Source organism: Taudactylus pleione, unplaced genomic scaffold, assembly GCF_031769625.1.
Source record: "Taudactylus pleione unplaced genomic scaffold, aTauple2 ptg000182l, whole genome shotgun sequence".
Taxonomy (NCBI): Eukaryota; Metazoa; Chordata; class Amphibia; order Anura; family Myobatrachidae; genus Taudactylus; species Taudactylus pleione.
The window spans coordinates 245,279-260,962 of record NW_028284584.1 but is presented as its reverse complement, the minus strand read 5'-3'; the positions used below and the strand labels follow the sequence as shown (position 1 = coordinate 260,962).

Here is a 15,684-nt window from a genome sequence, read left to right as displayed (position 1 = left end):
GTACACCAGGCACAGGGCAGAGATGGGAGAGACTTGTGTACACCAGGCACAGGGCAGAGGTGGGAGATATGTATGTACACCAGGCACAGGGCAGAGATGGGAGATATGTACGTACACCAGGCACAGGGCAGAGGTGGCAGAGATGTGTGTAAACAAGGCACAGGGCAGAGGTGAGAGATATGTACGTATACCAGGCACAGGGCAGAGGTGGGTTCCAGAGGTGGGAGATATGTACGTACACCAGGCACAGGGCAGAAGTGGGAGATATGTAAGTACACCAGGCACAGGGCAGAGGTAGGAGAGACGTGTGTACACCAGGCACTGGGAAGAGATGGGAGAGACGTGTGTACACCAGGCACAGGGCAGAGGTGGGTGCCAGAGGTGGGAGAAATGTACGTACACCAGACACAGGGCAGAAGTGGGAGATATGTATGTACACCAGGCACAGGGCAGAAATGGGAGAGACGTGTGTACACCAGGCACAAGGAAGAGGTTTGAGAGACGTGTGTACACCAGGCACAGGGCAGAGATAGGAGAGACGTGTGTACAGCAGGCACAGGGCAGAGGTGGGAGAGACGTGTGTACACCAGGCACAGGGCAGAGGTGGGAGAAACGTGTGTACACCAGGCACAGGGCAGAGGTGGGAGAGACGTGTGTACACCAGGCACAGGGCAGAGGTAGGAGAGACGTGTGTACACCAGGCACAGGGCAGAGGTAGGAGAGACGTGTGTACACCAGGCACAGTGCAGAGGTGGGAGAGACGTGTGTACACCAGGCACAGGGCAGAGATGGGAGAGACGTGTGTACACCAGGCACAGGGCAGAGATGGGAGAGACGTGTGTACACCAGGCACAGGGCAGAGATGGGAGAGACGTGTGTACACCAGGCACAGGGCAGAGGTGGGAGAGACGTGTATACACCAGGCACAGGGCAGAGATAGGAGATATTTAGTACACCAGGCACAGGGCAGAGGTGGGAGATATGTACCTACACCAGGCACAGGGCAGAGGTGGGAGATATCTACGTACACCAGGCACAGGGCAGAGGTGGGAGAGACGTGTGTACACCAGGTGCAGGGCAGAGATAAGAGATATGAACGTACACCAGGCACAGGGCAGAGATGGGAGAGACGTGTGTACACCAGGCACAGGGCAGAGATGGGAGAGACGTGTGTACACCAGGCACAGGGCAGAGGTGGGAGATATGTACGTACACCAGGCACAGGGTAGAGATGGGAGATATGTACGTACACCAGGCACAGGGCAGAGGTGGGAGAGATGTGTGTACACCAGGCACAGGGCAGAGGTGGGAGTGACATGTGTACACCAGGAGCAGGGCAGAGGTGGGAGATATGTACGTACACCAGGCACAGGGCAGAGGTGGGAGATATGTACGTATACCAGGCACAGGGCAGAGGTGGGTGCCAGAGATGGGAGATATGTACGTACACCAGGCACAGGGCAGAGGTTGGAGATATGTACGTATACCAGGCACAGGGCAGAGGTGGGAGATATGTACGTACACCAGGCACAGGGCAGAAGTGGGAGATATGTACGTACACCAGGCACAGGGCAGAGATGGGAGGGACGTGTGTACACCAGGCACAAGGCAGAGGTAGGAGAGACATGTGTACACCAGGCACAGGGCAGAGATGGGAGAGACGTGTGTACACCAGGCACAGGGCAGAGGTAGGAGAGATGTGTGTACACCAGGCACAGGGCAGAGGTGGGAGAGACGTGTGTACACCAAGCCCAAGGCAGAGGTGGGAGAGACATGTGTATACAAGGCACAGCTCAGAGGTAGGAGACGTGTGTACACCATGCACAGGGCAAAGGTGGGAGAGACCGGTGTGCACCAGGCACAGGGCAGAGATAGGAGAGACGTGTGTACACCAGGCACAGGGCAGAGATAGGAGAGACGTGTGTACACCAGGCACAGGGCAGAGATGGGAGAGACGTGTGTACACCAGGCACAGGGCAGAGGTGGGAGAGACGTGTGTACACCAGGCACAGGGCAGAGATAGGAGATATGTACGTACACCAGGCACAGGGCAGAGGTGGGAGATATGTACGTACACCAGGCACAGGGCAGAGGTGGGAGATATGTACGTACACCAGGCACAGGGCAGAGATAGGAGAGACGTGTGTACACCAGGCACAGGGCAGAGGTAGGAGAGACGTGTGTACACCAGGCACAGGGCAGAGATAGGAGAGATGTGTGTACACCAGGCACAGCTCAGAGGTAGGAGAGACGTGTGTACACCAGGCACAGGGCAGAGATAGGAGAGACGTGTGTACACCAGGCACAGGGCAGAGATGGGAGAGACGTGTGTACACCAGGCACAGGGCAGAGGTGGGAGAGACGTGTATACACCAGGCACAGGGCAGAGATAAGAGAGACGTGTGTACACCAGGCACAGGGCAGAGATAGGAGAGACGTGTGTACACCAGGCACAGGGTAGAGGTGGGAGAGAAGTGTGTACACCAGGCACAGGGCAGATGTAGGAGAGATGTGTGTACACCAGGCACAGGGCAGAGATAGGAGAGACGTGTGTACACCAGGCACAGGGCAGAGATGGGAGAGACGTGTGTACACCAGGCACAGGGCAGAGATGGGAGATATGTACGTACACAAGGCACAGGGCATAGGTAGGAGAGACATGTGTACACCAGGTGCAGGTCAGAGGTAGGAGAGATGTGTGTACACCAGGCGCAGGGCAGAGATGGGAGAGATGCGTGTACACCAGGAGCAGGGCAGAGGTGGGAGATATGTACGTACACCAGGCACAGGGCAGAGATAGGAGATATTTAGTACACCAGCCACAGGGCAGAGGTGGGAGATATGTAACTACACCAGGCACAGGGCAGAGGTGGGAGATATCTACGTACACCAGGCACAGGGCAGAGGTGGGAGAGACGTGTGTACACCAGGTGCAGGGCAGAGATAAGAGATATGTACGTACACCAGGCACAGGGCAGAGATGGGAGAGACGTGTGTACACCAGGCACAGGGCAGAGATGGGAGAGACGTGTGTACACCAGGCACAGGGCAGAGGTGGGAGATATGTACGTACACCAGGCACAGGGCAGAGATGGGAGATATGTACGTACACCAGGCACAGGGCAGAGGTGGGAGAGATGTGTGTACACCAGGCACAGGGCAGAGGTGAGAGATATGTACGTATACCAGGCACAGGGCAGAGGTGGGTGCCAGAGGTGGGAGATATGTACGTACACCAGGCACAGGGCAGAAGTGGGAGATATGTAAGTACACCAGGCACAGGGCAGAGGTAGGAGAGACGTGTGTACACCAGGCACAGGGAAGAGATGGGAGAGACGTGTGTACACCAGGCACAGGGCAGAGGTGGGTGCCAGAGGTGGGAGAAATGTACGTACACCAGACACAGGGCAGAAGTGGGAGATATGTATGTACACCAGGCACAGGGCAGAAATGGGAGAGACGTGTGTACACCAGGCACAAGGAAGACGTTTGAGAGACGTGTGTACACCAGGCACAGGGCAGAGGTGGGAGAGACGTGTGTACACCAGGCACAGGGCAGAGGTGGGAGAGACGTGTGTACACCAGGCACAGGGCAGAGATGGGAGAGACGTGTGTACACCAGGCACAGGGCAGAGGTAGGAGAGACGTGTGTACACCAGGCACAGGGCAGAGGTAGGAGAGATGTGTGTACACCAGGCACAGGGCAGAGGTGGGAGAGACGTGTGTACACCAGGCACAGGGCAGAGATGGGAGAGACGTGTGTACACCAGGCACAGGGCAGAGATGGGAGAGACGTGTGTACACCAGGCACAGGGCAGAGATGGGAGAGACGTGTGTACACAAGGCACAGGGCAGAGGTGGGAGAGACGTGTATACACCAGGCACAGGGCAGAGATAGGAGATATTTAGTACACCAGGCACAGGGCAGAGGTGGGAGATATGTACCTACACCAGGCACAGGGCAGAGGTGGGAGATAACTACGTAGACCAGGCACAGGGCAGAGGTGGGAGAGACGTGTGTACACCAGGTGCAGGGCAGAGATAAGAGATATGTACATACACCAGGCACAGGGCAGAGATGGGAGAGACGTGTGTACACCAGGCACAGGGCAGAGGTCGGAGAGACGTGTGTACACCAGGCACAGGGCAGAGATGGGAGAGACGTGTGTACACCAGGTGCAGGGCAGAGATAAGAGATATGTACGTACACCAGGCACAGGGCAGAGATGGGAGAGACGTGTGTACACCAGGCACAGGGCAGAGATGGGAGAGACGTGTGTACACCAGGCACAGGGCAGAGGTGGGAGATATGTACGTACACCAGGCACAGGGCAGAGATGGGAGATATGTACGTACACCAGGCACAGGGCAGAGGTGGGAGAGATGTGTGTACACCAGGCACAGGGCAGAGGTGAGAGATATGTACGTATACCAGGCACAGGGCAGAGGTGGGTGCCAGAGCTGGGAGATATGTATGTACACCAGGCACAGGGCAGAAGTGGGAGATATGTAAGTACACCAGGCACAGGGCAGAGGTAGGAGAGACGTGTGTACACCAGGCACAGGGAAGAGATGGGAGAGACGTGTGTACACCAGGCACAGGGTAGAGGTGGGTGCCAGAGGTGGGAGAAATGTACGTACACCAGACACAGGGCAGAAGTGGGAGATATGTATGTACACCAGGCACAGGGCAGAAATGGGAGAGACGTGTGTACACCAGGCACAAGGAAGAGGTTTGAGAGACGTGTGTACACCAGGCACAGGGCAGAGATAGGAGAGACGTGTGTACACCAGGCACAGGGCAGAGGTGGGAGAGACGTGTGTACACCAGGCACAGGGCAGAGGTGGGAGAGACGTGTGTACACCAGGCACAGGGCAGAGATGGGAGAGACGTGTGTACACCAGGCACAGGGCAGAGGTAGGAGAGACGTGTGTACACCATGCACAGGGCAGAGGTAGGAGAGACGTGTGTACACCAGGCCCAGGGCAGAGGTGGGAGAGACGTGTGTACACCAGGCACAGGGCAGAGATGGGAGAGACGTGTGTACACCAGGCACAGGGCAGAGATGGGAGAGACGTGTGTACACCAGGCACAGGGCAGAGATGGGAGAGACGTGTGTACACCAGGCACAGGGCAGAGGTGGGAGAGACGTGTATACACCAGGCACAGGGCAGAGATAGGAGATATTTAGTACACCAGGCACAGGGCAGAGGTGGGAGATATGTACCTACACCAGGCACAGGGCAGAGGTGGGAGATATCTACGTAGACCAGGCACAGGGCAGAGGTGGGAGAGACGTGTGTACACCAGGTGCAGGGCAGAGATAAGAGATATGTACGTACACCAGGCACAGGGCAGAGATGGGAGAGACGTGTGTACACCAGGCACAGGGCAGAGATGGGAGAGACGTGTGTACACCAGGCACAGGGCAGAGGTGGGAGATATGTACGTACACCAGGCACAGGGCAGAGATGGGAGATATGTACGTACACCAGGCACAGGGCAGAGATGGGAGAGATGTGTGTACACCAGGCACAGGGCAGAGGTGGGAGAGACATGTGTACACCAGGAGCAGGGCAGAGGTGGGAGATATGTACGTACACCAGGCACAGGGCAGAGGTGGGAGATATGTACGTATACCAGGCACAGGGCAGAGGTGGGTGCCAGAGGTGGGAGATATGTACATACACCAGGCACAGGGCAGAATTAGGAGATATGTACATACACCAGGCACAGGGCAGAGATGGGAGAGACGTGTGTACACCAGGCACAAGGCATAGGTAGGAGAGACGTGTGTACACCAGGCATAGGGCAGAGATAGGAGAGACGTGTGTACACCAGGCACAGGGCAGAGATGGGAAAGACGTGTGTACACCAGGCACAGGGCAGAGATAGGAGAGACGTGTGTAAACCAGGCACAGGGCAGAGATAGGAGAGACGTGTGTACACCAGGCACAGGGCAGAGATGGGAGAGACATGTGTACACCAGGCTCAGGGCAGAGGTGGGAGAGACGTGTATACACCAGGCACAGGGCAGAGATAGGAGATATGTACGTACACCAGGCACAGGGCAGAGGTTGGAGATATGTACATATACCAGGCACAGGGCAGAGGTGGGAGATATGTACGTACACCAGGCACAGGGCAGAAGTGGGAGATATGTACGTACACCAGGCACAGGGCAGAGATGGGAGAGACGTGTGTACACCTGGCACAAGGCAGAGGTGGGAGAGACGTGTGTACACCAGGCACAGGGAAGAGATGGGAAAGACGTGTGTACACCAGGCACAGGGCAGAGGTAGGAGAGACATGTGTTCACCAGGCACAGGGCAGAGGTGGGAGAGACGTGTGTACACCAGGCACAGGGCAGAGGTAGGAGAGACGTGTGTACACCAGGCACAGCACAGAGGCAGGAGAGACGTGTGTACACCAGGCACAGGGCAGAGGTGGGAGAGACGTGTGTGCACCAGTCACAGGGCAGAGATAGGAGAGACGTGTGTACACCAGGCACAGGGCAGAGATAGAAGAGATATGTGTGTACACCAGGCACAGGGCAGAGATGGGAGAGACGTGTGTACACCAGGCACAGGGCAGAGGTGGGAGAGACATGTATACACCAGGCACAGGGCAGAGATAGGAGATATGTACGTACACCAGGCACAGGGCAGAGGTGGGAGATATGTACGTACACCAGGCACAGGGCAGAGGTGGGAGATATGTACGTACACCAGGCAAAGGGCAGAGATGGGAGAGACATGTGTACACCAGGCACAGGGCAGAGGTAGGAGAGACGTGTGTACACCAGGCACAGGGCAGAGATAGGAGAGACGTGTGTACACCAGGCACAGGGCAGAGAAGGGAGATATGGACGTACACCAGGCACAGGGCAGAGATGGGAGATATGTATGTACACCAGGCACAGGGCAGAGGTAGGAGAGACGTGTATACACCAGGCACAGGGCAGAGATAGGAGAGACGTGTGTACACCAGGCACAGGGCAGAGGTGGGACAGACGTGTGTACACCAGGCACAGGGCAGAGATGGGAGATATGTACGTACACCAGGCACAGGGCATAGGTAGGAGAGACATGTGTACACCAGGCGCAGGTCAGAGGTAGGAGAGATGTGTGTACACCAGGCGCAGGGCAGAGATGGGAGAGACGCGTGTACACCAGGAGCAGGGCAGAGGTGGGAGATATGTACGTACACCAGGCACAGGGCAGAGATGGGAGATATGTACGTACACCAGGCACAGGGCAGAGGTGGGAGAGATGTGTGTACACCAGGTACAGGGCAGAGGTGGGAGAGACGTGTGTACACCAGGCGCAGGGCAATGGTGGGAGAGACGTGTGTACACCAGGCGCAGGGCAGAGGTAGGAGAGACGTGTGTACACCAGGCGCAGGGCAAAGGTGGGAGAGACGTGTGTACACCAGACGCAGAGGCAGAGGTAGGAGAGACGTGTGTACACCAGGCGCAGGGCAATGGTGGGAGAGACGTGTGTACACCAGGTGCAGTGACACAAGCACAATGTTACACACTTGGGAGTCGCCTCAGAATTTGCTATGTGATTATTACACATATATATTACATAGTTATTACGTTGGAGTCCCACCTGCCCCTCAGCTTGGGGAAGTCGTCTTTCTCTTCTTCTTTACACTCCGCTGGATTTTCACTTATCTTCTCCTCATCTTCCTCTTTAAATTCCTGAAGAACTTGAACCTTTTTCAAACCTTCTTGATACCTTATGAGATGGAGGATAAATTGAGGGTGAGAGAGAACCTCACTGGCATAGAGACCTATAGCACCAGTCAGAAAATATTAAACTAACATTCTAATTCTAGACACCGGGCATAATTCAGAGTTATAGGCTAATGCTGGCGCAACTGCGGATATGCAAAGTTATGCTAATGCCACAGCGGCCGGGACTGAGGCGCCCACCTCTGCCATCGCAGCTGTCTGCAACTACATACACATACGCAGCATCTGACGCCAACCATGCAAACATCGACTTCCTGAGTGAGTCTATGAGCACTGAGAATGGGCGCCATAACTGAGACGCCAGCGAACTGGATCACAGGCGCAGGATGTCACAAACACGAAACGGTCTCAAAACACTATATCTCCCCCAAATGCTCCTGACGGTCACTCACAAAGCAAAAAAAATCTTACAGCGAGTGACTACAGTAATAAACCCCAACGCATATGCAGTGCGATCGGACATGTGCGCAGTGGCAAAACAATCGCTCTATTTGCTTAAGCAGCAGCAAAGTGTACAACTCTAAATCACGCCCATTGTACGCTGAGACCAGATTCAGTCATCGTCTGCTCAGACCGTATCTATGTGACGTCAATTAGCAGCTGCAAGATATATAGGAATGTTCTATGTAACTGGTCAAGCAGGAAGTAACGGTCTCTCCTACCAGTGTGTGATCACACGGTCTCTCCTACCAGTGTGTGATCACACGGTCTCTCCTACCAGTGTGTGATCACACGGTCTCTCCTACCAGAGTGTGATCAAACGGTCTCTCCTACCAGTGTGTGTTCACACGGTCTCTAATATCAGTGTGTGATCACACGGTCTCTCCTACCAGTGTGTGATCACACGGTCTCTCCTACCAGTGTGTGATCACACGGTCTCTCCTACCAGTGTGTGTTCACACGGTCTCTAATACCAGTGTGTGATCACACGGTCTCTCCTATCAGTGTGCGATCACACGGTCTCTCCTACCAGTGTGCGATCACAAGGTCTCTCCTACCAGTGTGCGATCACACGGTCTCTCCTACCAGTGTGCGATCACACGGTCTCTCCTACCAGTGTGCGATCACACGGTCTCTCCTACCAGTGTGCGATCACACGGTCTCTCCTACCAGTGTGCGATCACACGGTCTCTCCTACCAGTGTGCGATCACACGGTCTCTCCTACCAGTGTGAGTTCACACGGTCTCTCCTACCAGTGGGCGATCACACGGTCTCTCCTACCAGTGTGTGATCAAACGGTCTCTCCTACCAGTGTGTGATCACACGGTCTCTCCTACCAGTGTGTGATCACACGGTCTCTCCTACCAGAGTGTGATCACATGGTCTCTCCTACCAGTGTGTGATCACACGGTCTCTCCTACCAGTGTGTGATCACACGGTCTCTCCTACCAGTGTGTGATCACACGGTCTCTCCTACCAGTGTGTGATCAAACGGTTTCCTACCAGTGTGTGATCACACGGTCTCTCCTACCAGTGTGTGATCACACGGTCTCTCCCACCAGTGTGTGATCACACGGTCCGTCCCACCAGTGTGTGATCACACGGTCTCTCCTACCAGTGTGTGATCAAACGGTCTCTCCTACCAGTGTGTGATCACACGGTCTCTCCTACCAGTGTGTGATCAAACGGTCTCTCCTACCAGTGTGTGATCACACGGTCTCTCCTACCAGTGTGCGATCAAACGGTCTCTCCTACCAGTGTGCGATCACACGGTCTCTCCTACCAGTGTGTGATCACACGGTCTCTCCTACCAGTGTGTGATCACACGGTCTCTCCTACCAGTGTGTGATCACACGGACTCTCCTACCAGTGTGTGATCACACGGTCTCTCCTACCACTGTGTGATCAAACGGTTCCTACCAGTGTGTGATCACACGGTCTCTCCTACCAGTGTGTGATCAAACGGTCTCTCCTACCAGTGTGTGATCACACGGTCTCTCCTACCAGTGTGTGATCACACGGTCTCTCCTACCAGTGTGAGTTCACACGGTCTCTAATACCAGTGTGCGATCACACGGTCTCTCCTACCAGTGTGCGATCACACGGTCTCTCCTACCAGTGTGCGATCACACGGTCTCTCCTTCCAGTGTGCGATCACACGGTCTCTCCTACCAGTGTGCGATCACACGGTCTCTCCCACCAGTGTGTGATCACACGGTCCGTCCCACCAGTGTGTGATCACACGGTCTCTCCTACCAGTGTGTGATCAAACGGTCTCTCCTACCAGTGTGTGATCACACGGTCTCTCCTACCAGTGTGTGATCAAACGGTCTCTCCTACCAGTGTGTGATCACACGGTCTCTCCTACCAGTGTGTGATCAAATGGTCTCTCCTACCAGTGTGTGATCACACGGTCTCTCCTACCAGTGTGTGATCACACGGTCTCTCCTACCAGTGTGTGATCACACGGTCTCTCCTACCAGTGTGTGATCACACGGTCTCTCCTACCAGTGTGTAATAAAATGGTCTCTCCTACCAGTGTGTGATCACACGGTCTCTCCTACCAGTGTGTGATCACACGGTTTATTACCAGTGTGTGATCACACGTTCTCTCCTACCAGTGTGTGATCACATGGTCTCTCCTACCAGTGTGTGATAAAACGGTCTCTCCTACCAGTGTGTGATAAAACGGTCTCTCCTACCAGTGTGTGATAAAACGGTCTCTCTTACCAGTGTGTGATCACACGGTCTCTCCTACAAGTGTGTGATCACATGGTCTCTCCTACCAGTGTGTGATCACACGGTCTCTCCTACCAGTGTGTGATCACACGGTCTCTCCTACCAGTGTGTGATCAAATGGTCTCTCCTACCAGTGTGTGATAAAACGGTCTCTCCTACCAGTGTGTGATAAAACGGTCTCTCCTACCAGTGTGTGATAAAACGGTCTCTCCTACCAGTGTGTGATAAAACGGTCTCTCCTACCAGTGTACGATAAAACGGTCTCTCCTACCAGTGTGCGATCACACGGTCTCTCCTACCAGTGTGTTATAAAATGTTCTCTCCTACCAGTGTGTGATCACACGGTCTCTCCTACCAGTGTGTGATCACACGGTCTCTCCTACCAGTGTGTGATCACACGGTCTCTCCTACCAGTGTGTGATCACACGGTCTCTCCTACCAGTGTGTGATCACACTGTCTCTCCTACCAGAGTGTGATCAAACGGTCTCTCCTACCAGTGTGCGATCACACGGTCTCACCTACCAGTGTGTGATCACACGGTCTCTCCTACCAGAGTGTGATCAAACGGTCTCTCCTACCAGTGTGTGATCACACGGTCTCTAATACCAGTGTGTGATCACACGGTCTCTCCTACCAGTGTGTGATCACACGGTCTCTCCTACCAGTGTGTGATCACACGGTCTCTCCTACCAGTGTGTGTTCACACGGTCTCTAATACCAGTGTGCGATCACACGGTCTCTCCTACCAGTGTGCGATCACACGGTCTCTCCTACCAGTGTGCGATCACACGGTCTCTCCTACCAGTGTGCGATCACACGGTCTCTCCTACCAGTGTGCGATCACACGGTCTCTCCTACCAGTGTGAGTTCACACGGTCTCTCCTACCAGTGTGCGATCACACGGTCTCTCCTACCAGTGTGCGATCAAACGGTCTCTCCTACCAGTGTGCGATCACACGGTCTCTCCTACCAGTGTGTGATCACACGGTTTCTCCTACCAGTGTGTGATCACACGGTCTCTCCTACCAGTGTGTGATCACACGGTCTCTCCTACCAGTGTGTGATCAAACGGTTCCTACCAGTGTGTGATCACACAGTCTCTCCTACCAGTGTGTGATCACACGGTCTCTCCTACCAGTGTGTGATCACACGGTCTCTCCTACCAGTGTGTGATCACACGGTCTCTCCGACCAGTGTGAGATCACACGGTCTCTCCTACCAGTGTGCGATCACACGGTCTCTCCTACCAGTGTGCGATCACACGGTCTCTCCTACCAGTGTGCGATCACACGGTCTCTCCTTCCAGTGTGCGATCACACGGTCTCTCCTACCAGTGTGTGATCACACGGTCTGTCCCACCAGTGTGTGATCACACGGTCTCTCCTACCAGTGTGTGATCAAACGGTCTCTCCTACCAGTGTGTGATCACACGGTCTCTCCTATTAGTGTGTGATCAAACGGTCTCTCCTACCAGTGTGTGATCACATGGTCTCTCCTACCAGTGTGTGATCAAATGGTCTCTCCTACCAGTGTGCGATCACACGGTCTCTCCTACCAGTGTGTGATCACACGGTCTCTCCTACCAGTGTGTGATCAAACGGTTTCCTACCAGTGTGTGATCACACGGTCTCTCCTACCAGTGTGTGATCACATGGTCTCTCCTACCAGTGTGTGATCAAATGGTCTCTCCTACCAGTGTGTGATCACACGGTCTCTCCTACCAGTGTGTGTTATCACACGGTCTCTCCTACCAGTGTGTGATCACACGGTCTCTCCTACCAGTGTGTAATAAAATGGTCTCTCCTACCAGTGTGTGATCACACGGTCTCTCCTACCAGTGTGTGATCACACGGTTTATTACCAGTGTGTGATCACACGTTCTCTCCTACCAGTGTGTGATCACATGGTCTCTCCTACCAGTGTGTGATAAAACGGTCTCTCCTACCAGTGTGTGATAAAACGGTCTCTCCTACCAGTGTGTGATAAAATGGTCTCTCTTACCAGTGTGTGATCACACGGTCTCTCCTACCAGTGTGTGATCACATGGTCTCTCCTACCATTGTGTGATCACACGGTCTCTCCTACCAGTGTGTGATCAAATGGTCTCTCCTACCAGTGTGTGATAAAACGGTCTCGCCTACCAGTGTCAGTGTGTGATCAGACGGTCTCTCCTACCAGTGTGTGATCAGACGGATTCTCCTACCAGAGTGGGATCAAACGGTCTCTACTACCAGTGTGCGATCAAACGGTCTCTCCTATCAGTGTGCGATCAAACGGTCTCTCCTATCAGTGTGCGATCAAACGGTCTCTCCTACCAGTGTGCGATAAAACGGTCTCTCCTACCAGTGTGCGATCACACGGTCTCTCCTACCAGTGTGCGATCACACGGTCTCTCCTACCAGTGTGCGATCACACGGTCTCTCCTACCAGTGTGTGATCAAACGGTCTCTCCTACCAGTGTGTGATCACACGGTCTCTCCTACCAGTGTGTGATCAAACGGTCTCTCCTACCAGTGTGTGATCACACGGTCTCTCCTACCAGTGTGTGATCACACGGTCTCTCCTACCAGTGTGCTATAAAATGGTCTCTGCTACCAGTGTGCGATCACACGGTCTCTCCTACCAGTGTGCGATCAAACGGTCTCTCCTATCAGTGTGCGATCAAAGGGTCTCTCCTACCAGTGTGCGATCAAACGGTCTCTCCTACCAGTGTGCGATAAAACGGTCTCTCCTACCAGTGTGCGATCACACGGTCTCTCCTACCAGTGTGCGATCACACTGTCTCTCCTACCAGTGTGCGATCACACGGTCTCTCCTACCAGTGTGCGATCACACGGTCTCTCCTACCAGTGTGCGATCACACGGTCTCTCCTACCAGTGTGCGATCAAACGGTCTCTCCTACCAGTGTGTGATCACACGGTCTCTCCTACCAGTGTGTGATCACACGGTCTCTCCTACCAGTGTGTGATCACACGGTCTCTCCTACCAGTGTGTGATCAAACGGTCTCTCCTACCAGTGTGTGATCAAACGGTCTCTCCTTCCAGAGTGGGAACAAATGGTCTCTCCTACCAGTGTGCGATCAAACGGTCACTCCTACCAGTGTGCGATCAAACGGTCTCTCCTAGCAGTGTGCGATCAAACGGTCTCTCCTACCAGTGTGCGATAAAACGGTCTCTCCTACCAGTGTGCGATAAAAGGGTCTCTCCTACCAGTGTGCGATAAAATGGTCTCTCCTACCAGTGTGCGATCAAACGGTCTCTCCTACCAGTGTGCGATCAAACGGTCTCTCCTATCAGTGTGTGATAAATCGGTCTCTCCTATCAGTGTGTGATAAATCGGTCTCTCCTACCAGTGTGCGATAAAACGGTCTCTCCTACCAGTGTGCGATCAAACGGTCTCTCCTACCAGTGTGCGATCACACGGTCTCTCCTACCAGTGTGTGGTCAAACGGTCTCTCCTACCAGTGTGTAATAAAACGGTCTCTCCTACCAGTGTGTGATCACACGGTCTCTCCTACTAGTGTGCGATCAAACGGTCTCTCCTACCAGTGTGCGATTAAACGGTCTCTCCTACCAGTGTGCGATCAAACGGTCTCTCCTGCCAGTGTGCGATCAAACGGTCTCTCCTGCCAGTGTGCGATCACACGGTCTCTCCTACCAGTGTGCGATCACACGGTCTCTCCTACCAGTGTGCGATCACACGGTCTCTCCTACCAGTGTGTGATCAAACGATCTCTCCTACCAGTGTGTGATCACACGGTCTCTCCTACCAGTGTGTGATCACACGGTCTCTCCTACCAGTGTGTGATCAAACGGTCTCTCCTACCAGTGTGTGATCAAACGGTCTCTCCTTCCAGAGTGGGAACAAACGGTCTCTCCTACCAGTGTGCGATCCAACGGTCACTCCTACCAGTGTGCGATCAAACGGTCTCTCCTACCAGTGTGCGATCAAACGGTCTCTCCTACCAGTGTGCGATAAAACGGTCTCTCCTACCAGTGTGCGATCTCCTACCAGTGTGCGATCAAACGGTCTCTCCTACCAGTGTGCGATAAAACGGTCTCTCCTACCAGTGTGTTACAAAACGGTCTCTCTTACCAGTGTGTGATCACACGGTCTCTCCTACCAGTGTGTGAACACACGGTCCCTCCTACCAGTGTGTGATCACACGGTCTCTCCTACCAGTGTGTGATCACACGGTCTCTCCTACCAGTGTGTGATCAAACGGTCTCTCCTACCAGTGTGTGATTACACGGTCTCTCCTACCAGTGTGTGATCACACGGTCTCTCCTACCAGTGTGCGATCAAACGGTCTCTCCTACCAGTGTGCGATCACCCGGTCTCTCCTCCCAGTGTGTGGTCAAACGGTCTCTCCTACCAGTGTGTAATAAAACGGTCTCTCCTACCAGTGTGTGATCACACGGTCTCTCCTACTAGTGTGCGATCAAACGGTCTCTCCTACCAGTGTGCGATTAAACGGTCTCTCCTACCAGTGTGCGATCAAACGGTCTCTCCTGCCAGTGTGCGATCAAACGGTCTCTCCTGCCAGTGTGCGATCACACGGTCTCTCCTACCAGTGTGCGATCACACGGTCTCTCCTACCAGTGTGCGATCACACGGTCTCTCCTACCAGTGTGCGATCAAACGGTCTCTCCTAGCAGTGTGCGATCAAACCTTCTCTCCTACCAGTGTGCGATAAAACGGTCTCTCCTACCAGTGTGCGATAAAACGGTCTCTCATACCAGTGTGTGATAAAACGGTCTCTCCTACCAGTGTGTGATCAAACGGCCTCTCCTACCAGTGTGTGATCAAATGGCCTCTCCTACCAGTGTGTGATCAAATGGCCTCTCCTACCAGTGTGTGATAAAATGGTCTCTCCTACCAGTGTGCGATCACACGGTCTCTCCTACCAGTGTATGATCACACGGTCTCTCCTACCAGTGTGTGATCACACGGTCTCTCCTACCAGTGGGTGATCACACGGTCTCTCCTACCAGTGGGTGATCACACGGTCTCTCCTACCAGTGTGTGATCACACGGTCTCTCCTACCAGTGTGTGATCAAACGGTCTCTCCTACCAGTGTGTGATCACACGGTCTCTCCTACCAGTGTGTGATAAAACGGTCTCTCCTACCAGTGTGCGATCACACGGTCTCTCCTACCAGTGTGCGATCACACGGTCTCTCCTACCAGTGTGCGATCACACGGTCTCTCCCACCAGTGTGCGATCACACGGTCTCTCCC

The 15,684-nt window shown here is 54.1% G+C and overlaps 1 protein-coding gene across 1 annotated transcript in view; it reads right to left on the bottom strand.

Moving 5' to 3' along the window:
• Positions 1–15,684, bottom strand: part of LOC148519792 (inositol 1,4,5-triphosphate receptor associated 1-like) — a 286,091-nt gene that overhangs the window by 28,971 nt on the left and 241,436 nt on the right. Inside the window, exon 9 of the mRNA XM_088476085.1 lies at positions 7,615–7,743. Within this exon, the coding sequence (XP_088332211.1) occupies positions 7,615–7,743 (129 nt within the window). The remainder of the gene's footprint in view (positions 1–7,614; positions 7,744–15,684) is intronic.